General features: G+C 39.1%; 1 protein-coding gene across 1 annotated transcript in view; it reads left to right on the top strand.

Moving 5' to 3' along the window:
- Positions 1 to 208: 208 nt before the first annotated feature.
- Positions 209 to 26,213, top strand: part of IFT140 (intraflagellar transport 140) — a 69,838-nt gene continuing 43,833 nt past the window's right edge. Inside the window, 17 exon segments of the mRNA XM_009877637.1 lie at positions 209 to 355; positions 1,708 to 1,929; positions 3,216 to 3,337; positions 3,854 to 3,996; positions 6,828 to 7,003; positions 8,093 to 8,184; positions 9,882 to 9,988; positions 10,755 to 10,903; positions 13,564 to 13,767; positions 14,115 to 14,187; positions 15,196 to 15,287; positions 15,979 to 16,106; positions 17,388 to 17,505; positions 17,959 to 18,086; positions 20,262 to 20,409; positions 21,967 to 22,098; positions 24,287 to 24,483. Coding sequence (XP_009875939.1) covers positions 209 to 355; positions 1,708 to 1,929; positions 3,216 to 3,337; positions 3,854 to 3,996; positions 6,828 to 7,003; positions 8,093 to 8,184; positions 9,882 to 9,988; positions 10,755 to 10,903; positions 13,564 to 13,767; positions 14,115 to 14,187; positions 15,196 to 15,287; positions 15,979 to 16,106; positions 17,388 to 17,505; positions 17,959 to 18,086; positions 20,262 to 20,409; positions 21,967 to 22,098; positions 24,287 to 24,483 — 2,378 coding nt within the window.

Genomic DNA, 26,213 nt, shown 5'->3' with positions numbered 1-26,213 from the left:
TATTTTCCCCTATTTTTGTAAGCATATTTGCTATTAGATATATAGTGTATATATTATACATAATATTATATCTGTACAGTGTCTATATAGACACTATATATCTATATATCTATATAGTGTGTGTATCTATCCTAAATACTTAAGCATACATGTTAGAAAGGTTTGTTCTCCCTGCACAGGTGTGTGAGCTGTGACAGCTTCAGTCGCCATGGCTGTGTACGTGGATCATCGAACACAAGCTCCTGATTCAGTTGCCTCCCCTTCTCATCTCACATGGCACCTGCTTCACCCACTCCTGGCAGTTGCTTCCACCAGCACCACGTCGGGGGGCCGTGTGGATATCTACCTGGAACAGGTCTGTAATCAGCAGCTTCGCTTTTGGCCTTGATATCGTTTTGCTGGTTTGAAACTTCACGTTCTTTTAATCTGTCTGCAACCTTACTTGGGCTCCTTGCATCTCTCTCTCTGGATTTTATTTACTATCCATGTGCCACGTTATCTAGGACATGTCAGATTCATCAGCTACTGATGACATGTATTTTATAAAAAGGTCTTCATAAATTCAGTTGATCTTTCCATTGAAATTTATTTTTTACAGTCTTGTTTGTGATGGTTACTGATTTGCTTTTTGCTGCTCATAGTATGAGAGTTTCAGGCTTATAAGTAAAATGCTTTCTTTCTGTAACTCTTAAATTAATGAATTGTACTAAGAAATGTAAATTTAAAAAAAATCATTCCTCCACGTTGAGGCTGAACTGATTTGCTAGACTCAGCTTGTTCCATTTGAGTAGGTTGTTTCCCAGTATGATTTCTGCCTGTAGACAGACAGTGCCTTTGCATACTGTAAGCTTTATGCAAGAGGCTTGTGTAGGACTTTGCATAATTTTCAGGAAAAAAAGCGTGCTCTTTAGGGAAGTGGTATAGCAAGCTATCTAGGAGCAGACATACTGGAAAAATCTAGAGTTTGTTAGTAAGAGTAGCCTAGTAAATGTATACTTTTGAAAGTGTATTATGAAAAATTGTCAGGCAAATTCTACAAATTGAAAAATAAATACGTGGAGACATTACATGATTTGCCTGAAGTAGTTTTGCAAGCCGTACATGAAGGAGAGTCTACCTTTAAAAGCTGTTTAAGCATTAGGTTATTCTGTGTCGTAGAATTATAGAACCATAGAGGTTGCTCCGAGCCCTGTCTAACCTGGCCTTGAACACGTCCAGGGATGAGGCATGCACAGCTTCTCTGGGCAACCTGTGCCAGTGTTTCACCACCCTCACAGTAAAGAACTTTTTCCTAATGTCTTCACTGAGGTGCTTTAGTCTTTTTCAAAAGTTGGGGTTTTTTTTGTTGTGGGTTTTTTTTTACTTTGAAATGTGCTCAAAGCCTTCTCACCCTGAAAAGCTTGATACTCAGAGCTGCTTATGTGTGCTGCGAGGGAGGAACAGCCTGGAAAAGCAGAGTGAGCCAGTCACTTAACACTGCTGCGTTTTCATTACACGTTTTCAAGTGGATGTACTGCATGTTGTAGCACATTTTTCTGCACCTGAAATAGTTGTAAAGAGAATTTGTGTAGCCACTTCATTTCTCTTGCCGACAGCTCTACTACATGCCAGTCCTCCATCACGGACAAATATCTTAATGGCTAGGAAGTGAATCTGAAGGTTTAGCCACATCCTTGTACTAAGCTCGCACTTTATTTCCATTTGCAGGGAGAACATGTGTCAGATGTGCACATTGAGAGAAGCTTTCAGGCCACCTCACTTTCCTGGCACCCTTCCAGACCAGTTCTTGCAACCGGCTGGGAGACGGGAGAAGTAGTGATACTTAACAAACAAGACAAGGAGCACCACGCTGTGCCACCAAACCATAACGCCGAAATCACCATCCTGAACTGGAGTACAAATGGCACCTGCCTTGTGTCTGGTGATGAGGTGAGTGGTTGAAATGCCAGGCCCGTGTGATGTGGAATGCAGTGTTGCCAGGCTTGGGTGGTATAAATATTATAATCTTACTGCTGAAAAGCAGGTAGAACCTTGGTTCTTACTTCTAGGGAAAAAAGGAAGGAAATATTACTTTAGAAGGCCTTAGCTGCGTCATCCGTGGCTTCTAGTTAGGATTTTGAAGAGTGTTTAGATTGTGCCATTGCCTCTAGTCTTTCACTTCTAGAAAGACTATACTTTATTGGAAACAATAAAGAAAAATACAGCAAATTATAATACCACCTTATTGTTATCTATCTAGATGAAATAAAATGAGACTGCTCTTGATATTTCAAGTTGTTGGTGTTTTGGTGTTTGTTTTTTTCATGTAATGCTTCCACAGAACGCCTTCAAGTGTGATTTGGTTCCCTAAGCACTAGCACAATAACAGCAATAATTACCTTAAAATTCCAGCTGTGAGGCTGTAGCATAAGTCAGTTTGTTGGGATGGTTAATCTCTATGTCATGATGAGCTATCGTTTTTTTTTTCTCTGCCTTCTCCATTCTTTCTGGTCACAGGGGCTTTGGTGCTCATTCTGAGCTGGCACTCACAACACATGTTACCTTCAGAACCTGTGCCAGGCTCTGAGGGACAACGTGCATTGACTACTGTTGAGTTAGTTCACTAATCTTTAGCATCTTTGATTCTTCTTGTTACTAAGTTCTGCTTCTAAAAATGAATTCTTCTTGTGCTTGAAAGGCTACTGTGAAAGAAGGAGAAAGCTCCAGAAAACCTGAAATTCTTTCCTTAGGTTATCTGCGTCCAGTGACTTCACATGTGTCTAAACACATACCCATGCTCATCTACATTGGTGTTATATGCACTTACTCAGGGATGCGCATCTTAAGCTTTAATACCCTTCATCTCAGTATCTTTTAGCAGTCAGACTACTTGCAAGAAAAAAACGGAAAGAGAGCTACCTAAACAACCGTATGCATACGGTACTTGCGGGAGAAAACCAAGGCTGTTCCATTTAATTGCTCTAGAAGTGTCATGTTACTAAGAATGGATATGACTAACAACACTTTTTAGATAATTTGATTTTAAATAAGCAAATAATTCAACGCTAAGATAGTTTTTATTCCCTGTGGCTTGGTTTTAAACAAGAGTAATAGTACGTGTCAACTAAATGAAAGGAAAGGTGTTACTCTGTCAATAAAATTTTATTTTTGTGTGCATGAGTAGCTGGAGCCTGGATTCATACCTGTGTGCAAAATTAACTGTTGTCTTTTCCTAGCATGGTGTCTTGGTTCTATGGAAAATGGACCAGCGAGGCAGAGCGCAGCACGCTGCCCTGCTGAAACAGGAGTACGGAAAGTGTCTGTCTCACTGTGTCTTCCGACCACCCCCTCCTGGCGAGTAAGTATTGTGCCCCACCAGAGCACGGGTCACCAGGTCTTTCTCTTGTTCCACAGAAAGAAAATGCTGCTTGCAGACAGCTGTTTTTTTAGATATATATAAAAAACCATCTTCTCCTAACTGTCCTTTATGCCCAGGTTGTTCTCTCACTCTAGTACCTGGCTATTTATGTCCTGTATGCAGCAACAGATCTTACTTTTCTTCGTACCTTCTCTCTGTTGCTGTTGACTCTTTTTCCTTTAGCTCTTTTAATTAGCAATGTTGCTGATTGTGAAAAGCAGAAAATATTCTGAAAACACAGTTATCCATGAAATTAGGCATTGGAAGAGGTTGCCCAGGGCAGTGGTGGAGTCCCCATCCCTGGAAGTATTTCAACAGTGTGTTGATCTGGTGCTCAGAGATGTGGTTTAGGCGAGGACTTAGCAGTGTTAGGTTAATGATTGGACTCAATGATCTTAAAGGTCTTTCCAATCTATGTGATTCTGTGAATGGAAAATAAAGTATCTCTGTTTGCAGGGACTTTGTGCAGCTGGCAAAAGCAGCTGTGAGTGGTGATGAGAAGGCCTTGGATATGTTTAACTGGAGAAAAGCTGGAACGGCACTACCTCTCAAAATAGGACTTCAGGAAGCACTCTCCTTCTTTATCACTTTGACAGATGGTAAGAGCAAAACCACTTTACCAGTCTGCTGGAATTTTGTTTCCTTAGTGCTTCAAAATAGCTCAGTGCACAATAATCCTGTTTTCATATCTCCAGCATCTAGACTATAGCTGCATGTCCATCATATTCATGTATCCAGCAGGATAGAGTATTCATAGGAGCTGAAGTGTGTTTGGTGAGAAGAAATTAATAAAATTATTAAAATCCTAGCGTCTTCAGGGTGAGTCCTCTCCAAAAGGACACAGCAGGCATTGGATTAGTCAGGTTCCTGAAGAATTCAGTGTGAGGAAAGATATCTCTAACACGCAAGTGTAAATAAAATTAGAAGTTGTCAGCATTATGTGCAAAGCTTCAAAATAATGCACGTGTTGTGTCTTTTTCTAGAAATAGGAAAATGCTGCTAGAACCTACCTTTTAAAATAAATTACCTCTAAACTTTTTTCTCTCGTGCTTTGAAATAATGCTTCAGTCTAAGGAAGCAAAAAAGTTCAATTATCTGTTTTGTTGTTTTCTTCCTAATATCGTTCCTTTGGACTAGATGACCGTTAAAGGTCCCTGCCAACCTAAAGGATTCTATGAGTCTATGATTCCCTCTCGGTTTCGTTTTTCTGGGCACTAGTTTGCTCTGAGCTCATTTCTTCCTGCTCTGTTTGTCTGGATGATGCCTTCCAGCTCTTTAACCTGGTAACTCCTTGGAGTGGAGCCAGCATGTGTGTGACAGGTATCGTAAAGAGTGTGCTTGTGGCAGGAGATGTATGTAATCCTCTCGTTTCAAGTGTTAGCGACTCTGAAAAGCATCCAAGTTACGCTAGTTCTGCAGCTCCGTTGCAGTTTGATTTAGTGTCCACATCATCGAGACCCATCGTTTACACGCCTGTAGCTTCCCGGAGTGGTGGGAGCAGCCTGGTGTGGCTGTGAGCTTGCTTTCACAACAGTGGGCTGTGCCTTCATGCGGTTTGGGAGTTCCAAACCCCTTTACTAGGTATGAACCGTTTTAAATGAAAAAGGGGTACAAGGCACTTAAATGTACGAAGAGAGAGTCTGTGAGTAGCTGTGCCTGTTGCACCGCCGCTTTCAGAGCAGCTCTTGCGGCGGCTCCCAGCTCCATCTAGGGACAGACTCTGCCTCCTGCAGACCGCTGGCCTGCGCCTGCTCTCCAAACCTTCCGAATTTCAGGCGGATGACACTCACTGTTCCTTTTGCGCAGTCTCACTGCCCAGGTTGATTTGGGCATGTGTGTTTCGGACCCAGTTCTTAATCTACTCAGTGGTCTGTCCGTAACTTCAGAACCAGTTAGTGTTTTTGTAAGGTTTAAATGTGAACTGTAAATTTCCTCTGAAGCACGGATTCTCAGCCCAAATTTGTTTCACAAAAATGAATTAACCCCCCCCATTCTTACTGCATGCTTTTAAGTATCTCAAAGAGACTTGACTGAAGACACCAGCACATCTTTTAAAGCAAAACTAAACAAACAATTAAGCTCCTCAAAAAAGCGCAAAGCAAAATGAAGAAAACTCCCAATTTCAAGTATTTATTAGTCCAGGTATTTTTTTGATGCTTCATTGTAATAAAACAATAGATGCAATTTATGTAATGTGTCACCCGAGGTGCTTGTCTGAAGAGAAGATACCTGAACAGTTTTCAGAGCTTGTTTTGCAGTCGTGAGCACAAAGAGTCATCTTCAGCACCAAGCGTTTGAGATGACTTGCGCAGGTACTTGGCCGTAACCCGGGTAGTGGGAGTCGTCCTGGTATTTTTGCTGAATACAGCCTTGTTTGTCTGTATTGCAGACGTTTTAGGTTATGAGTAATAATCCTCTTCTATTTCAGAGAGAAAATTAAACAGTGTGGTAGGAAGTGGGACAGGAGTTTGAACATGTTTTACGTAGTGTGAATGTAGAGAATGGTAATATATTTGCAAGAGTTTTGGAACTGAAAACATTCTTTTTAATTAGAAACATCATATTGCCTCTTGGGTACAACATTTTAGCATGGATCCTTAGTTTTCATTCTGATATATTTGTGTTTTTAGCTTCAGCTTTTGGGGAGAATATTTAATTTCATAAGGTTTTTTGATTTGCAGTAGTTTGAAATGCCGTGTTTATATAGTATCATGATTTGTTGAGAAATGTATGTGTATGTAGTGTAAGATCTGTCACATTTCAATGACTCCATTGTTTGGGTGATTTCTGTAATACCATGTGCAAACTGCTGTACTAATTTTAGCGTTTTTCACTGGATAGACCTGTGCCTGATTTATACAGTATTGTCAGTTATCAACATTTTAAAAACTATTATCATTTTGTTAGGTGCTGTAGTTGCCAAGTCACACACTGTGTTGTTGGTGTTCTTAGTGTCTCATTTGCTTGTGAAATTAATGTAGAAAAGCTGCATTTAGTGTGTCAGGTGAAGTGTTTTCAAACAATTCAGAACTTCATATCCAATTTTCTATAATCTAGGCTCTCTTGTAAATTGTAACAATTCTTAGCTGTCATTCTTCTTTCACAAATTATTATTAGTAGAGAGACTTTCAGAAGTCTTCGTTCATGCATGCATATGCAGAAAGATTACTTGTAGTTTAAAATTATTTAAATATTGGCATTTAAGTGATTTCTCTCTGGATTTTGTAGATGGGGAAAAATTGAGTCAGTTTTGGTTTATTGCTCTGGTCAACTGTCATAGTCGGTATCCTGAGACAAACTGTAAGACAAGAAATGTGGTTATTTTTACCTTTTCAGCACTTGCAGAATATTATGGTAGAAGGCAGCAACTTTGATTTTTGTAGTCAAAAACTGTTAACTAAAAACTGTACCTTGTTTGTATGTACTACAGGTTCTGTGCATTATCTGAATGACAAAGGGAAGACAAGGCATATATTGTCTGCAGACAGTCAGATCCAAAAGCTTCTGTTCATGGAGGAAAGAGATGTTTTAGTTGTGATAACAGAGAACCTGCAGTTGTCTTTGCATGCAGTTACTCTTGAGGGAGAGGCAGAAGAACTCAGGAAGGTAAGAGCTACACTACTGGGTGAAGTTCCAATGTCTAATCTTAAGAAAAATTTGTCAGGGTTTTTTGATTATCACTTTTTTTTGGTTGCAAATGAATCAATGCTTCGTTTTGTTTCTCAGATAATACCTTGATGAGTAAACATATACTCATTTAAAAATGAAAAAGAGGTGTGTTACTAGATGTGGAAAGATGGTTTTTGTCTTGCCTTCCTGTTTTTTCTTAGTTGCTTTCATTTTGACCCTGTATTAGTCCTTTTACATTTCATTTACCTTGTCTTAGTGAATTAGAGAAGAATGAAAAATTTCAGTATAAATGAATATTTGTTAAAAAGCCTTGTGTGTAAACAGCTGATGATCTGTGCCCTTGGCTTTATCATCAGTCACTCAGAGCTGTCTTGTCTTTCAGATCTGTAGGAGCAGTACCTCCTTCTGGGATCTTGTCTTGGCCTGCATATCTGAAAGATGGTTTGGTCCCCACATTGTGAAACAGCTGCAAAGGCCAGGAGGCTTTTTAAAAAAAACAACAACAGTATCATAAATAAATAACCTAGTGACCCAAAAATTATTGTGTAGGAACAGAAACCAAGCTGACTCCATCCAGGACTTATAGTCATCTTGGGTCAAAGAAAATAATGTACTGTTGGAAAATACTGTGTGGGGAAATGGAACCCAAACATCCACATTCCTTAGACTGTTTTTCTTTTTTTCCAAGATGAAGAAAGACTGGGCACTTGTGTATTACGAGAGTGTCCGCCTTATATTAATCATTACTTATTTTTGACTAGAAGTAAGATTTGGTATTTCACATTTTAAAGCAATCTTTATCAAGTTCTAAGAGAAGCTCCTTACCTACTTAACTAACCCACTGCAGGATTTTAAAATTTAATTTTTATATATATATATACTTAATGCATTTAGTGGTATCACTGTCTGAGAGCAACTGTTGGTCTACCTGAACTGATAAACAGGTGTAGTTATTCTTATATTTTAACTTTTTAGCCAAACTAGGCAATTCAGATGCTTACTGCTTTTCAGCATGTTCCTACTACCTTTTGTAAATTTATTTATTTATTTACTTGTGGTTAACAGGTGAAGCTAAGCGGGAAGATAGGTCATTCTCCAGACATCTTTTTAATAGACCATAGCCTTGTTGTTACAGCACTAGGTGAGACAGTCATCAGGTAAGAACTCTGTTTTAAAGGTGTTCTGACTGCTCGTGAGAAGTGTCAGCTAAAAGGTTTTGGTCTCCAATGCACTGAATATTTTACTGAACTGTTTGGTGGGGTTTTTTTAACCGATAATGAAAAAACGCCCAGTGTTTTCTGATTTTGTTGCTCAAAATAAATACAGAAACAAAATTAAAAAAATCTGTTTCCTTGAGGACAAAAATGAATTCCGTATATCTTCCTTTGTTTCTGTATATCTGTATTTTGTTTTGGCAGGCAGTACTACCCAAACCTGATCCTTTCTGAGTGCTGTTACTGATTTATTCTGAAATCACAGAATCACAGAATGTTCGGGGTTGGAAGGGACCTCTGAAGATCATCTAGTCCAACCTTCATCCCAGCATACCTAACCACTACACCATAGCCTCAAGTGCTAGATCTACTTTTTTTTTAAACACCTCCAGGGTTGGTGACTCCACCACCTCCCTGGGCAGCCTGTTCCAGTGCCTCACCACTCGTTCAGTAAAGAACTTCCCCCGAATATCCAATCTAAACCAACCCTGACGCAACTTGAGGCCATTTCCCCTTGTCCTGTCATTAGTAATTAGAGAGAAGAGACCAGCACCAGCCTCACTACAGCCTCCTTTTAGGTAGTTGTAGAGGGCAATAAGGTCTCCTCTCAGCCTCCTCTTCTCCAGACTAAACAAACCCAGTTCCCTCAGCCGCTCTTCATAGGGCATGTTTTCCAGACCTCTCACAAGCCTTGTTGCCCTTCTCTGCACCCGCTCCAGCACCTCGATGTCCTTCTTATACTGTGGTGACCAAAACTGGACACAGTACTCGAGGTGAGGTCTCACGAGTGCCGAGTACAGGGGCATGAATTTTTACATGAAAAAGCCACTTTGCTATTCTTTCCATTGTTATTGTCTGACTCAGCACGGTCATAGCGGCAGCAGCCGTGCTTGCTTTTCAGGATGTTTCTCTGTGACTGTAGTGGAAGACAAGTATTCTGATCATTTGTATCCCTAATTCTTTAAACCAAGTAAGTTACTTTGCCATGGTACCACATTCTGTAGTTTTTACCTTTTTGCACGTCTTTTAAAAAGGCATTAAATCTCCCCCTCAGTCTTTACTATGACTGGCTCTACCTGTTTCCTCTAACTCTTTTAGGGGACTGTGGATGTTCCATTAACATCAGTAGTTCACTTGCTTGAGCCTCTACCCGCTGCTGTCATTTAAAATCATCTGTTAATTTTGCGAGAATGTGATAGAGACCAAGTATCAACAAGAATATATTTGATGACAATGTTTAGTTTTGGAAAATAAATCTGGAATCCAAAGGACTACTGATTAACGAAGGAATATTCTTAAGAGAGGAGGAAACATAAGTAGGGAGGAGGAAAATTGCGACTAGAGCTCACTTCTTTTTAAGTTAAAGCTGGGTTTGCTTTTGACTCCTTTCTTCATAGGTGGGTATCACAAAACACGCCGCAGAGTAAAAAGTCAAAGTCGTGCAGTCAAAGGAAAAGGAAGGAGATTGTTAAGAAATTCACATACCAGAGACAGCTGCTGGCAATTTAATTTTAAAAATTGAATGATTTGAGCATTGTGGAAATAACAAACTAATGCTACATATAGCATCCTATTGACTGTGTTTAGCAAGACACCTGGAAGGAAAAGCATTGTTAACACTCTTGGGTTTTGTGCCTTAGGTTCTGGGATTTGGACCGAGATGAGAACTATGTGCTCTCCCCAGATGTGAAATTTGGCTTTGAGGGAGGAGAATGTATTAACTGTGTTTCTTACTGCAGTGCCAAAGGTGAGAAATAGCCTGGCAGTTGGATCCTAAACCTTGTCAAGCCTCAACTTTCAGTGCCTTGTAGTCATTTCAGTATATTTGTCGTCTTACTGAGGGTTTCAACAACAGCGTGTGGTGTAGAAGTGTTTTAGTTCCTGCGAGGGCTGTGCTTTTAACAGCACACAGAGATCATTTGATACCAGACTCTGGTGTGGAGCTGTCTCCCAGCACACACACTGGATTCTCTGTGATGACGCTGAACTGGTACAAATGCTCCTGGAGTACACCTCAGGTACTCCAACACGCTGTGGACATTCAGTCCACAAGCCCACTATAGAGCAAAGTAGAACTCACCAAATGTGTAGCGTGGGCATCAGGTCCTTAAAACTGATGTTTTCAACACAGCTACTTCTATGTGTCACCTTGTTTGCCTGAGTATCCATAGCTACTGTCTGCTAGAGTGGTTTTCAGTGGTGACTTGCCCACGGTGGCTACAAAACCAGCTATTAAAAAATAAATATGAAAATTAAATTGATGTGTGAAATACTTTAAGGATAACTTACTTCATCTAGTAGCCTAGGTAATGGGTTGGCACCTGAAACTTCTCCCATTGTTTCTCAGGAAAGCTTCTCCAGTTCAGGGCTAGGATGCTGGTTTGCAGGAAGGTGAAGAAATGGCTGCTGCTAGATGAAGTACGTTAGAGCCAGAGCTAGGCTGCCTGCTACTTTGTGGGACTGTTTTTCTGAAATTTAAGTTACAAAATGCCTAAAAGGTTTGTGAATGGCAGGTCTCTTGGCAGCTGGGACTAACAAAGGGAGAATAGCTATGTGGAGAAGAGCACCAGGATCCAATCAGAGCATCAGGCCTTTGGAGGGTGAGGAGAAGTGGAAGCTCCAGGCACCTACAGAGCTTGAGGGAAATGTCATTCAGATAAAGGTAAGACAGGAGTCTTCTTGCATGTTGGTAGACTTGACAAACCTTAGGTGAATTGATCATCTTTGTGAAACAGATTAATGTCATACAGATATGTGCCCCAGTAGGAGATGGTCTTCCTTCTTCTGAAGAACCAACAGGATCAAGTAACTTTAAAATTGAAATGAACAGAAATATTACCTATTTGTAGTTACTCTGTTACAGGCAGGGTCGAAATGCTCAACAAGATATCTCACTGAAAGGCAAATTCATCTTCGTCTGGGAGGATTCACAGTCATGACATCCTTAAATCCAGACATCCCTCCGTTATATGTCTCATTGACAAGCCCTTTGGATTATTTTCTGGAAAAGACATAGTCAGAAATGTCAAATTTACATAGATTTATTAAAATAGCAAGCAATAAAATTTGTTCGTGTGATTTTATTTGTAGAAAATCTTTTTTTTCTTAGTCAATTTCTCAGCGTAAAGTTTGCTCTTATTGCTAGTTGCAAAAATAAAAAGATATATTTACAACCAAATATTCTTTGGTGAGATGTGCCATCTAGAAAGGAATACTGTATTTTTGCCCATGAAACGATGTTTTCAGCTGCTTTTTTGTCAGATGTTTCTTGTTTGCTAGACAATATTTTTATGTGTGACAGCATCAGACTAGATGTGGATGCTAAATTTTCTCTTTGCAAAACTGATGCTTGTAAACATTTCTACTGCTATTTACAGTATTTTAATGCTGCAGGTTATGACAATACATTGCATCATAACATTTTTTAACCCATTGTCTCATAAGTGTCAGGGTACAACGTTTTTATTTATTTGAAATATTTTCGTTTGTCACAGTTAAGCGCTGTCATTCTATACTTGTTAGCATTTTGATATATGCAAAAGAGAAATACTGAGTGTTACAATCGTAAAGTCAAACTTTTAAAATTTCACACTAACAAACAGCTTTTTTGACCACCATTGTTCTGCTAAAAGGCAAAGCTGGTGCTTTTAGGTTCCCTGGCATTTTTTTTGTTTACTCATTGTACCCTATTAGTAATTTTTTTCCAACTTTTTTAGAGTTTCTGTTAAAACTTCAATGATTCTGTTGCTGTGCTTAATTTGCGAGAGGAGTACCCGTTATTTTTTGGAAGGAATGAAAATCAGACAAATATACTGGTGCTTTTCAAGAGAAAGTAATTTTGTTCTTTTATTTCTATTGTTCTGTTCTCACATGAGAACGGCAAGATTTTAAACAGCACCAGCACTTGCTTGCTCTGCGTTGGCCCCTAGCGAGCATCTGGGTCAGAAAGGTACTTGCCAAATTTAAGTAGAGGGGAGAACCCAGATCTTTTGTTAAGATGCTTCAGTAACAAAAGGTGCAGGATACAGGAAACAGCGTGTGCCATTAGTATGTCATACATCTGCAAATAAGCTGAGGGAGGGGAAGAGATATAGGTGTTTGTGTCAGCTTGATCATTCAGGCGTTTTCCAGATAACAGGATACGGAGCGCTGTCCAGAAATAGCACCTTGTTCCCAATGTTTGTTGGCGTAAACAAAAGCATTGCCAGCCGATTGTCAACAGTCACTGCACTTTTATCTCACGTTATAAAGCTGCCTTTAATTATGGAAACTTTGGATTATTTTCTACTGTAATCCTTGCATCTAAAAAAATATTTTGCAAAATATTTTAAAGACTTTGCATAACAAAATTTTAGGTAATTCCTGTAAAAGCCTTTTCCTAAATTACTGTGAAAAACTCATTATGGAATGCTATATACCATGGTGAGGGCAAAGCGTGGCAATAACTTCATTTGACTCCTTGCCAACCTCATCTTTTTTCAACGTGATACGGTGGCTTCAAAAGAGAGATGGTTGGCAAAGGCACCCTCGCTCATCTGTTGTGCAGCATAGTATATGGATAACTGTAAAGAAGCACTATTAAAAGGTAAACCCAAAACAAACTGTGCAAAGAACTGTTTTTCTTAAATCGGGCTCTTGAATAAAATGAAATTATTTCCGAATGCAACTACTTAAATCAGTGTTGCTGGAAAGGTATAGCCACAGGAATGCTGACGTGTCAGGGAATTAATCTGAACTTCAAATAACTTTGAGGGAAGCAGAGACCTTTAGAGACTTGGCATATCCCTAGAGTTGCAGGGAGGTTGATATAAGTCTGTCTATAAGGGGAGAAATGTACTTTTGGACCCCTTTATGCATCTGATTTAGTGCTTTTTGCTAGGGAATTTGAACTACATTGACTGAAAGGCCTTATCAAAACTGCAGAAAAGAATGCGGTAGTCAAAAAAAGAAGCTACGTGTGCAACTTGCTTTTGCACGTCGCAGCGTTATTAAAGCCCTTTAAATGTGTGATACTTCCTTGCTGTGGTAAACGTAAAGAAGAATGGGTTTAGTTTAAAAAAGAGCTCCTCCCTTAGGCTATGGGAGTCTGAGTAGAAGCCTAATAGTTATAACCTGTAATAATTCCTAGTCATTGACTATAGTTGTATTTACATAGTAGTACTTTGTATATATAAAAAAAAAAAAAGTTTATTCTATCCTACCCCTTGTCTTCTGTCTTGGGATATTGCTGTGACTGTTTAAGATCTTGGATGAAATTACATATTGTGGTGGTTTGTTGTTTTAGTTTTGGGGTTTTTTTCCTTCTCTTCCCGGTATGTGCAGTGGGGCTCCCGAAAAAACCTGCTGGCAGTGAACAACATCAGCTCCGTGGTGATCCTCCGTGAGCAGGCCATGTCATCTCATTTTCATCAGCAAGTGGCTGTTGTTCAGGTGTCTCCCAACCTGTTTAATGTGACTGTCTTCAGCACAGGAACCACACACAGTCTTCATGTTGATATGAACGTTAATGGAGTCTTCGTTACTAAGGTTAATTGGGCTTTTCATTTATTTGCTTGATTGATTGCCAAGTTTAGGTGTATGGAGACTAAACTTTTGAAGTCTTTAATATAATCGTTTGGTAGTCAATTTGTTGTGTAATGGAAGTATTGTTATAGTGACGCTGCGGTGGAGCTGATTTTCAGACAGCACAGTGACTTAGTGATCCTCTGGCTGCAGTCCAGAGAACTTTTCAGTTACCAAAAGCCTTCCAGCCTGATAGACAGGGCAACTAGTGAGTGGTGGCTATTGAGTCTTTCTGTGTGACTGCATGATTTTCTGTATGATTCCAGAAGAAACTGAACATATATGTTCTTTTGCATTTTTTTTTGGCTTAGGATGCTGTAGTATTCTGGAATGGGAAACAAGTTGCTGTCTTTGAATGTTCAGGAGATGCCTTCAGAAGTGCAGGTAGGACTCAGAATGCTGATCAGAGTTGCAATGCTTCTCTTTCTCCAAAGTTACATCTTCTGTTCGTTCATGATAGCCGATGGACTGTAATCATAAGTGCAAAGTGAAAATTCTTGTTAACGCTTATTGGACTTCATATTCCCATTTTGCAGAATAGAAAGATTAGGGTATAAAAATCCTGAGCACAATCAGAACTCAAATGCCAGCTCCTGCATCTGTGCTCTATTCATGGAGTACGCTGGGATATAACGTGTGAGTGCTCTTGTATATGAATTACAGTGAATAACAGAGGTAAACCCAAAGGTGCTGTGCATCTGTAAGCATAAAATGAAAACATATACCCTCTTAACCTCTGTTCAGCTACAGCCCAATCCTGGAAGTACCAAAAACTAAATGTGCTTTGTTCATAGAGTTCCTAGGGCATCCAGGGGTGTGACTGCCCTTGACACAACCAAGGATCTTGTTGCTGTTTCCCTGTGTGACCTAACTGTCACACCTAGACTTGCAAGGTATCCTCAGAGCGAGGATATCATATAGGGCCTTGCACAAGACATGTTAAGAGGGTAAGGCTGCCTCTTTTTCTCCTTTAAGGAAATGATTCCAACAGTTGATCAATAATATAATTTTTTTCCTGCTTTTGTAGCCATAGCTCCTGTTGCCTCCTGCAGATGGGTCATGGTAGCTATTGAAGGCTTTTCTGTTTTGCTTGGGAAAAAGTGTAATTCATTGCTCTTATGTAGGAACTGGGAAGGAGTGGGGTTCTGGCTGTCAGGAAGAGCTGTTCCATAAATACAAACCAGCTGTTTTCTGTCAGAGGCCCAGCTTTTGGTTGTAGTGACAGAGTGGAAGAAGGCTGCGACACCAAGGAGTTTGGGAATCAGTAGAGACTGATGGATTGAAAATTGGATTTGGTGTAGGATAATAGAAATTGAATGCTTCTAGTCAAAATTTAATTTTTTTTCCCCCCACCCTTTTATTGTAATGATGGCTTTCTTGTGGTTGTTCCAGGCTCTTTTCTTTGTGACTCTCCAGTTCTGGCCATGCATGGAGAAAATCTGTACACAGTTGAGCCTTATCGGGTCCAGGTCCGCACCTGGCAGGTAAGGGCTGATGAAACTGTGAAGCGATGGATATGCCTTACTGTTTTCAAAGGCTGGTGTTACAGCTTAAAAGTTAAGTGGATGTTCTGTAAATCTATCAACCTTTGTAATAGAAAAAATATTCAGAGTATTTCAACAGGAGCATTTCGTGTTCTTTATAAAGTCTGCCGCTTTAAACACTACTTCACTGTTACTAGTATTTATTTATAAAAGAAAAATAAATTCTGTAAAGGATGGACTTCAAAAGGATCAAAATTGTATGCAGGTTGAATATGTATATGCATACAGAAATATCATATTCAAGAATGGGTGGGATTTACCATGATAAGGACTGAAGAAATTAATATATTTATTATTACTGCTGCTGTATATTAAAGGATCTTCAGTGACCTGTATTTCTGTATTCTTCTTAGTTGGAAAAAGTTGTACTATTGAAAAGGAAATTGTTGCAGAGGGATACCTCTAAATAACTTTGCTGGTGGCTATACATCCAGTTTTGAGCCTGAAACACAGAGTGCATTTGTAGAGATTCTGTGTGTGTGTGTATGTATTTTTTTTGTTTTGCTGGTAGTCATTTGTCTAATGTAGAAGTTCAGCAGTTAGCAGTTAACTTGGTCACAAAATAAGTCCCTTCTTGTTAGACTCTGAACACACAGAGTCTAACACACAGGTGTTACGTGTCTCTTCGCAGGGCACAGTGAAGCAGCTGCTGGTGTTCTCTGAAGCAGAGGGGAATCCGTGTCTCTTGGATGTCTGCGGAAATTTCCTGGCTGTCGGAACTGATCTGGCTCACTTTAAAATCTTTGATCTCTCTCGCAGGTATTAATAAGCCTTTTAAAAACATTCGTTTAGAATTAAGCATGTGTTTTGCGGGGAGGGAGGAATCTCGAGTTGCTTATGATGTGACGAAAAGCGATAGCCGCTTCGAATCTTGAGACAACGTGCGTGAACTGATGGCCCATCCCTAAAGCAAGGGAAGAGCCACGGAATTATTAGACAAGCCATGGGATGAGTAACAGTAACAATAATAATTTGTAAAAGAGGATACTGTGAGGGATGTCTGCATGCATTTGGAAATGAGCATAGAATCTGTGGAAGATCAAGACAAGGATTTCACGTGTTTCTGCTGATAACTTGAACAAGACCTTAATCTCAGGAGAGCTGAAATATAAAAGTGCTAGGTCTTGTGTCTCCTCACAGATCAACAAACTTTATTCGGAAACAATGGAGGAAATGAACCTAAAACTGTGGACACTCTATTCCTCCTGTTTAGGTGAAGAGAGAAGCTTACCTGACTTCATTCAAACTTTAGTGCGTGTTCCCATGCTTACAAACAGCTGTGACACAAAAAAGATACATGCCTGATCTGACCTGTGGTTCAAAAGTTTATCTGCTAATGACAAGTGTCATTTTGAAAACCTGAAAAACCTCAAGAGTGAAATGAATTCTGTTCTTCCTTATGTACTGTCACCAGAGGAACGCTAAAGCCTAGTTAGTTACCCACTTGGAAGCTTGTTCCCTGTGTGAGATCAGCCAAATTCCCTGTGAGACACAGTCTGAAGGCTGTTGGATTTGGGCAGATTGTAACTAGCAAACTATTGGATTATGGCGTTTGATAGTGGAGAAGAAGTAGTTTAACAGCTCCTACACTCTGTGTTAAATTTTTGAGGCTGGTAATGAAAATAGCCCTTTTTAAAGGATGGCAATGTAGCACTCTTTAATTTCAAAGCAAGCATAGTTGGCTTAAAATAAATGAGAGTTCTAAACATGTAACCCAAGAATGATGATCTATATTCAACATTCATGGTAATGTGCAAATTATATAGGAAAATCCGACCTCTAAATTCAGAATTCTGTTTTGGGAATCCTGTAGGAGCATTGGAGTTTTTTCTTGCTGATTCATTGAGGAAAAAGTGTCTCGTTAACTTCTTCCTGAAAGAAAGGCAGTTGCAGCAATTCTCTGGAGAGGAAGCTGAAGTCTGGGGCAGTGGTTTCAAAGTTTGTTTTTCAAAGACTTACCTATAATTTGAGCAATGTTTTGGCTGATGCGAATTGCCAGTGGCTTGCCACCATGTAATTGAAGTTTGTTCCTTTCCACAGAGAGGCAAAGGTGCACTGCAATAGCAAGAATTTCTGTGAGCTCTTTCCTGGCCTAGGAGGCATTGCATCCGTCAAGTGCAACGCTAACGGCAATAAAGTCAGCATCCTTGTTAGCAAGGTGAGGCGAAGCTCTTCCCTTACCGCCCTAGGACCTGGCCATCCGTTAACAGGCTGGTGCAGTTCAAGTTTACTGAAGATAGGAGATTCACTTCTTGGAAATAAACCTACTTGTTCTGTGCAGTGTATTGGGTCTTGAAATGCAATGTCCAAACATGTAACTAAATGCTAAAACTAGGGTATGTTAAGGTTTTGTAAGCTTCGTGCGAATAACAACCCAGAGAAGGAGGAAGTATTTTAGTTACGAAAGCTACTTTGTAGCATTTTGGAGAAATCAAAGGCTAAATTGCTAGAAGAGAAAAATGCCAAGAAATTTTCTGATATTTCTTCCAAAGAAAGTTTGTGTGTGAATACCAATAAACAAAACTGAGAGCATGAATCAATGAGATAAAGATACCTTTTCTTTTTTTTCTTTCTGACTGCATGCCTCGGCAATTTTTGTTTTCCCTTGTAGGCGAATGGGAACATTGATTCCAAGATCTGTTTCTATGATGTTGAAATGGATAAAGTTACAGTCTTTGATTTCAAGGAAGAACAGGGTAATGGTGGAGAGAAGCTTTCTTCTGGGCAAGGCAGTGACAAGTAAGAAGCTTGTATTTTCAGAAGTAGTATTTGTGGATTTAAGATAGGAATCTGCCCTATGAAGACAAGCAACATCTTGATACTGACATTCCTCTGTCTTTGTGGGGGAACTTGTGTGGATTTAACTGTTTTATTTCTAAATAATTTAAACAGATGCACTGAATGTCACTCCGCCTGCATCTCTCAGTCTTCCAATATATGAACTAGGGACTGTCAAACAAAGGTATCAGAAAACAGTCCCAAAATAAGAACAAGGAGGTGATTCTTCTTGCTAAAGGAAGTTACCGATGATGAAGGAGAGGTTCGTTGAGGTATTGGACAAATTCATAGAAGAAAAATGCAGTGAGAGTTATTAGATATGTGGAAGCTATATCTGGTTTCTGAGAGGAGGATGGTTAGATGTTAGGGCCATATGTGTAGAGATATTACCTGACTGGAATCAGGATCCAGATCTTAAAATAAAGAAAAGTCTTAGAAAATCATGGAAAACTATTCTTCCATTAAGAGTTTACAGGCTAGGAACTGAAAAGAGGACGTCTTGAACCTCCTCCTATGAAAAAAGTTAGTCTCCAAGTCTAATACAGAATGGTTTTTTTATAGATAAAAATTCATGAAATATCTGTTGAGAACTGACAGCTTTGTTTTTATATGAGCTGTTCGGTGTTGAATCCATTGGAAATTCTAGTAGCAAGGTGGCAAAATGCAGGGAACTAAGAATTCTCACAGAAGTGTGGTAGAATGTTAAATTTTCATCTGATATTACAGTAATTTTTCTGACTGTATTTTTCTTAAGACAAAACAGTGTAAGAGTAGAAGATGGTTTGCATGTTAACAACTATCTGCTATAAATATTATAAGCAAGAAAGATTTACTCTCCCTAGCACCAAAAACCGGAAGAAACTACCCAGATCATCAAAAAATAAGGACAAAGCAAATTTGAGGCCTTACATCTTGGTCAGTTAAGAAGACAGTGAGTAATGAGGTTGTTTTCACGTGTAGTATCTGGTGTAGCCCAACAGAGGCCACCACAAGCTGGTAATGCTGTTTCACTGGTGTTTAAATGCTCGATGATACTGGTGAGTATTCCGTTTATCTGTACTTCATTGTAGATTATCTTCGAACTGGAATGAGTAAACTCACCAGAAAATAATAATCTACACTTCTTCCGCTTCTCTCTCTCTCACTCTGTCCTCCTGAGGCAGAATCTAAACATTTCTAATTCTTTTACATAAATACATTTATTCAGTTTTTAATTACATTTTTTCATTTACATTACATTTTACATTTTTTCAGTTTTTAATTCAGTGACATGGATAGGACATCGTGTACTTCTGCATCCCTTTGAATCTTTCCCTTAATTTCCCTTCCAGCCCTATTCCAATCCTCCCCACCAAGTCCACCTTTCAGTGGTGAGAGCAAGTGAAAAAAAAATTCAAATTACATCTCTCATTTCTCTATTTTTAAAAATTTGACACCTATTCATAGTCTGTATTTTTTCAGATGAATCCTAAGCTGTTGCTAAAATAGTCTGATTCTGTATGTCCAGAATCTTAACATGACTGGCACTGAAGTAGTATTTAAGTGCCCGAGGGAGGCACTTTAAGATGTTTCTTAGTGTCCTGTTTCACATTGCCTCAGAATTCTTTGCACAGGGTATGATGTTCAAGTGCCAAGGAAAGGGAAGGAACGGGGCATATCTGGAGACCGCAGTCCCTGGCTGAACATCAGGCTCAGCTGCAGTGCTGGAGTTTCCCCTCAGCCCTGAGGCAGGTTGTAAAACCCACAAGACAGAGCTGAGGTAGTCCTGGTGTTACAGTACCTGCACCTGCAGAAGTCGCCAAGGTGGAGCCTTTGAAGGATGTTCAGGTGTTTCTGTAGGACGTGTAATCTCAGTGGAGGTTGATTTTGGATGCCTACTTGTAGTTTTTTTCTGCTGAAACTCTTTATGTCCTGAAGTCATGGTTAATGTACGCAGAACCAACAAGGAGTGGCGTTGCCATGTATAAAGTGTTAAATGTATATCATTAACATTACAGTGCAGAGTACTGGTATAGAGAACTGATCGTCATCTGAAAATTAGCCCTTGGTTAGTTCTTTGTTTAAAATTCATGCACTGAACGGGCTGGAATTCTTTTGTCTCTTTTTCTACATTCTTTTTTTCTTCTCTTTGGGCAGGTCTGTTGTGGAGTACCCAGAGTTGCACAACCACATCCCTGCTTGCCATTTCTGGGACCAGAGCGAACCAAGACTTTTTGTATGTGAAGCAATTCTTGAAACAGGCCTACAGTTGCCAGGCCAGGAGAAAAAACAGACCGAGAGCACAGTATGGCCCTTTTGTTTGTTTCTGGTCCAAGTAATGAAACATTGGTCCTTCATTAAGGATGTGGGAGTAGCTAGTATGCATGATCTTGTACAAAAATGAGTGGTGAAGCTATGTGTTTGGTGCCTGTGGCTTCAGGCGGTCGCTGTACGTTAGTTTTCTGGTTTAGTCCTAGCTTGAATACAGGGATGAAGAAAATTAGGTGATTTCTTTATCTGTGCTAGAATTTTAAGGATGATCATAATGCAAGCTTGTGTCTGGGCTACAGTTTTCCAGGTGACGTTAATGGATCAATCTAGAGGTTTGATTATTTACTCTCATTTTAAAAAACATAATGCAGAATTTCTATCTTGAGTCTGCTTTTAACAGCAAGGATTAATTCGATAGAGTAAGAGGTGAACAGCGAAGTACAGTCTTCTCATCTAGTTCTTATTATCTTTTGCTTTGCTGAATAGACATTGCTCATCTTTATGGTACTTCCCACATTGTCTTTTACAGTCTTTTTCTTTTTACATTAGAAAAAAAAAAGATTTTATTTTTATTGATCAGAAATTATCAAAGATTTCTTTCATCAGGCCAACAATTCTTCCCCACTTCCCCTGCTACTGTGCTTGTAGCAGTCCCTACTGTTTTGTCTATACAGAACTGACTGTCCTTCAGAAGTATTTCATTGACTTGAAATATCCCTGGTGATTTAAAGTTTTCTGATTCATCCATGATTTTTGTTAATCCTCTTCCAATTAGAGATAGAAAGCTCTTTGTTTCTTTTGTTGGTTGAAAGGACTTTAGAAGAATCATGAGAAGATTGCAGTAGAAAGGAGGAATTGAATAGGGATGTCTCAAAAGACCTTGCTAGGGTCTTCTGGCAAAGAGAAGAACACTGCAACCTAATATTCCTAATGTAAACAAGTGAAAATATTTGGCTTCTACATGAAGTTGAAAACCGAAAAGATATTAAAAGTGTCACTTTTTGACCCTTATTCAACAGGACTTTTAATTGTGTGCTTATCCTTGAAGAAATAAAAAGGCTGATTAACTTTAGCTGGAAATAAATGCTTTACTTTGACTTGAGTCAGGTCAGCATTTAAGCTGTTGCAGAAACTATTCTGAAATGGCTGGTGTATTCACTGGAACTCAGAACAGTCAGTGAGTTGCTGGAATTATAATACAAATAATGTAGTATTTTAACTTATAAATTGTTGAAAAAAGTTGGGAGCATTTCTTTGTCCTGAGTTAAATCTGTCCGAGAGACTTCCAAAGTAGCAGCGCGTGGCCAGGGACTTCCCTCTTTATGCTCAGTGACGTTGGCTCCTGGAAGGCAGAGCTGAAGGTCCCTTTGCAGTAGGAACAGTCTGTAACGTAGAACGAGTCGCTGGCTCCTTTCTGTTGGGAGGAAGCGTGCAGCGCTGCCCGCTGCGGCAGGTGCGCACGGGCAAATGTATATGTCATAGAATTTTCACGAGAAGGCTCTGCTGCCAAGTGAATATGGAAAATAAAAACAAAGTGAAAGAAGGATATTGCAGAATAAAACCCAAAACAATACTTTACTTCCTTTTCCAGGTGGATGTTTGGATTATATCATTCTTCAGTACTGAAGAGCATGGCCTTTTGCTTCAGGACAGCTTTCCATTGCCTTCACCCTACCAGGTTCTGCTGGGCATAGAGGTGCCACATTATTACTTTGCAAAAAAGGTGAGGAAATCATCTGCTGTTCCTTCCCTTTCCATATAAGCACTGCTTAGCGCTCAAGTTTAGCCTAAATGAGTCTTGGGTAAGTAGAGTAACTCCAAAGGCAGTTGCTGCATCACACGTAGAAACGACACAAAGGTAATTCTAATGCAGGTGTACTTGGCAGGATTGTGGAAGTTGTACTGAATTGGCTTTTCCTGGGCATTGCTAACTGGATGTGACGTGCAAGCATGGGATATGGAGTAATTACTGGAAAATGCTACTAAAAAAAGGATGTGAAAAATATTTTTCTACTAAATGTAGTCACCATGCCTTCTACAAGTAAGGGGCATGTGTGTGTCGTCAACTTTACACAGTGGACATTTCCTACTGGGTTCAGCAGAAGCAACCCATTTCCTTGCTGGAATGGAGCTCATGCCCCACAAGAATTGTCACCAAATACCTATGTGCTAAAAATACCAGGAATGCATTGTTTTACCGTACGTAATTCCATGCACACTGGAAGAAATGACACCTTTTACCTGCAGATAGGTTTTCTGGTTAAGCTCTGACCTGAGTTCCTTAGCACCTGTTAAGGTGATGATTTGCACAGCTCTCTTATTGTAGAGGAACTTAACTAAGTCTCTTTATTCTACCAAGATGTTTATTTTTGTAATATATGCAGGAACTTAATATTAATGAGACTTTTAAGCCTCCAGATCTTCTGAGTAAGACAGACCAATGTGGTCACGGAAAACAGATTTCATGTAGTTTAGGAGCAGTGTTAAACAAGGAGAATGCATCTAGATGTTTTTCTACTGAATATATTTAGATTCAGAGCAGCACTCGGCAATTTAGCCTCCTTCCAAAGAACTGAGTGTTGTCAGTCTTCCTGTGCTGATCTAGCTTCTAGAGTTGCACTCTGTGTTACTTTCCTTTCTCCCTTCATTTGAAAGATCAGAGGTGATCTGCTGCATTTTCCAACCTTTAACACTTCCCTCATCATGTCTCATGCTATTTTGCTTTGATATTACGTCTCTTTTTGTTTTGTTTTTTTTAAACTCTGTATGGATTATTGCTGCCATTAGTTGTTATTTCGGAGGGGATGTGTCTATAAAGCTGTAAGTACCTGCATTATTTTGCTCCTCTTCATTCTCTGATATTCTCTCTTCTGTTTCCATTTTCCCTCAGGTTACTGTATTTTACTGACTAAATTACTTGTTATATAATAATGCATTTTGGAAACATTATTTAGTATATGAATAGTGTCTGCTTTAAAAATAGCAAATCAAGTTGATGCAGCAAGTCTGTTTTGACCAAGTTTCATGTCTTTTCTGTCCCAGTTTTAGAAATTCCACAAGTTGTAGTCAAATGCTTTTTGCACTTCTGATTTCTGTCTTTTACTGTATCTAATACTTTCATCATGTAATAATAAAATACTGTTTTTAATTGGCTTCTGTAAATCTTAATATTTAGTTGTCTGATTATACAATTGGGGTAGAGTTTATCTGAGATTTGGTGTCCTTCGTGACTCTGGTCTTCTGCTGTGTTTGGCTTGTGCAAGTTTCCTTGTTACACTCTAGACCCATCATTTTGATATTGAAGATTGACTTTATTCTTTTTCTGAATAATGGTTAAATTGCTTTGAGCTGCCTTTGAGTGACTGGGGAAAGTATCACTGAAGCTCCAGAGGCACCAGAATTGCCATTTGTATGGGGAAGAGTTTGAATGTGAGCTTTAGTATTCATAAGCTTTACATGAAGGCAAGAATAAAAGAATTTGGTCTATATAGTTAACTTTTAGACTAGCAGGCTCGGTTTTCAGAAGAGACGAACCTTAGAGAAACGTTTATCTGAAACCTCTAGAAATCTGGGGACTTAATAGTTGCTGTTAGTCACAGTTATAATAATAATGTATGTAAAATAAGTGTGACTATAATAGTAGGAGACTGCTGCTCCTGTGGTATTTTACCAGTCTCCGAACTATCACTGACATACTGTGATAGTATGTTGTTATATGCTCATCTCTTCTATGACATTCCATATTTTGGGTCATTTCCCAGGAAGTTCTGAAAAATTGTGAGGGTTGTCACTATTGATCATGGTCCTGCAGAAATAGAAAACTTGAACCGTACTGGGAATAATGTAGTTAATTACATGTAAAAGGAGTAATTTTCAGCCTCTGTGACACCTAACTGACGTTCTCGTCTCAGCTGGGAGAAGCCGAGAAAGAAGAAGCAGAGTCTGGCTCAACAGAAGTCTCTCAGACGGTCACGAGAAGATCCATGAGAGATTTCACTGGATTAGGAGACTGCGATAAGACTACGCGGGATGCCATACTGAACTTCAGCCTCTACCTGACTGCTGGAGACATGGATGAGGCCTTCAAATCCATCAGGCTCATAAAAAGGTACCATAAGGATTTGTATGTATTTCTTTACAGGTACAGTTTATTTTCATTAAATGTTTGCATGAAGCTCTGATCCTTCTAAATTCTTCTCATATTTTCCCCCTGTGATTTAATTTTTATTTTAAACAAGATCAAATGCCTTCATCTTAAGGACATTTTAGTGTGTTCTCTGCTTATTCTTTTTCTCCAAGACATTGCAAGCTCTCTGGATTCTTTTTTACTAAACAGAAAAAAAAGATTGGTAACAACCAACCTTATTCTGTGCCTCAACGGCAAAAATCTCATATTATCACTAGAAGAAAATGAACATCCACAACTTTATTTATACATCTAAAATAATCACAGTAATACCGAGTATTACAAATTTACCAACCACATAGCTGATTTTTAAATTTAAATGTACATTATTATAATATGGATATTGCAATATTAGAAGAAATAATATAATGTCTTTTAAATATTCCAATATTTTATTTTTTAAAAAACTCTGCAATTAATCATAGCATATTATTTCTAGAAAATATTTTCCAGAAAGTAATGCAGGCAAATGAATACAAGTTTTAGTTGGTTTTTACAAACCTACTGCTAGAAGAAACTCTTTATCAGCTTTATTGTACTCTACCCTGATAGTCTAGAACAATGCAGTTGTTCTAGAGCATCAGTCTCTGCAGAGTGTTGCTCACTGTGGACATGGTGCAGAGCAGCAGTTGCAGTTGAGTTTCTTATTGCATCAGAACTGAGCGCAGAACAGAACTCAAGAGCCAGCTTGATGATCACATTTTAACAAAGTGTGGAAAAGTCTGATGGAAATAATGGTAAAGGAGAAAAGCAGCGTACTTGGCTGGGAGCAAGAGTCTTAATGAATTTGTAACATTCACAGCTCTTTATCCTTCAAGCCTATCAGTAACTCTGCTCAGAGTAGCATCCTTTGAGTTCCAACGTTTCCTCTAGTTCCTGTATCCTAACCATTTCTGCATAATAGTTTTTGACCTGTTGTTTTTCTTCTTGAAAGTGAAGTGCACCTGACTCGTGAGCCCATGTGCTTCTCAGGGTCAGGCTTATAAACATTATACCCAATTCCAAAGGTACTCATTATTTTAATTTCATTACATATAAAGTTACTAGGCAGATCTTTTTTTAAATCTCATGCTAAAGTCCTGTACATGTGTCTTATTTTCATCTTTGGGTGCTTGTATGGAGGTTCTATTTGCCAATATTCACAGTGCTACGTGCCTCTGAATGTTGCTGGGCAGAGCTGGGTGTCCTGTCATAGCACTCGAATCTGAAAACATCACAGCAAATGTTAATGCAATCTGTGGGAAAAGAAGAAATTAGCTTGAGCTGAAATATCTGGTCTTAATAATCTTTTCCAATAATGTATGTTAATAGTGTCTGTGATTATTAGGGAGTCCAGAAAACCTTCTTCTGTAGCTATTTGCCCTCATTGTAACACTCAGATTTTTGAGCAATATGTATGGCTTGCTCTAGCGGTGTGTCCTTCTAATCTTTAATAGCTTGTCTGTCTATGTGTAGGATAAACCCAAGCCTTTGTCTCAGGATACAAAAGAAGCATCTGAAAAAATGCAACTTAATTCTTCTACATTCTGTTACTTTGCAATTGGAATGGTTAGAGTTGCTTTTGCTTTTTACTGCCTGGGCTATGCTGTGGCTGGGGAGCAGGTGTTGTGGCTGATGAGAAGTTCCTTGAAGAGAAGTGAATGGAAGGACTA

Source organism: Apaloderma vittatum, unplaced genomic scaffold (genome assembly GCF_000703405.1).
Source record: "Apaloderma vittatum isolate BGI_N311 unplaced genomic scaffold, ASM70340v1 scaffold13721, whole genome shotgun sequence".
NCBI classification, from domain to species: Eukaryota; Metazoa; Chordata; class Aves; order Trogoniformes; family Trogonidae; genus Apaloderma; species Apaloderma vittatum.
The sequence above is the reverse complement of the archived record's forward strand: the minus strand, read 5'-3'. Positions and strand labels throughout refer to the sequence as shown.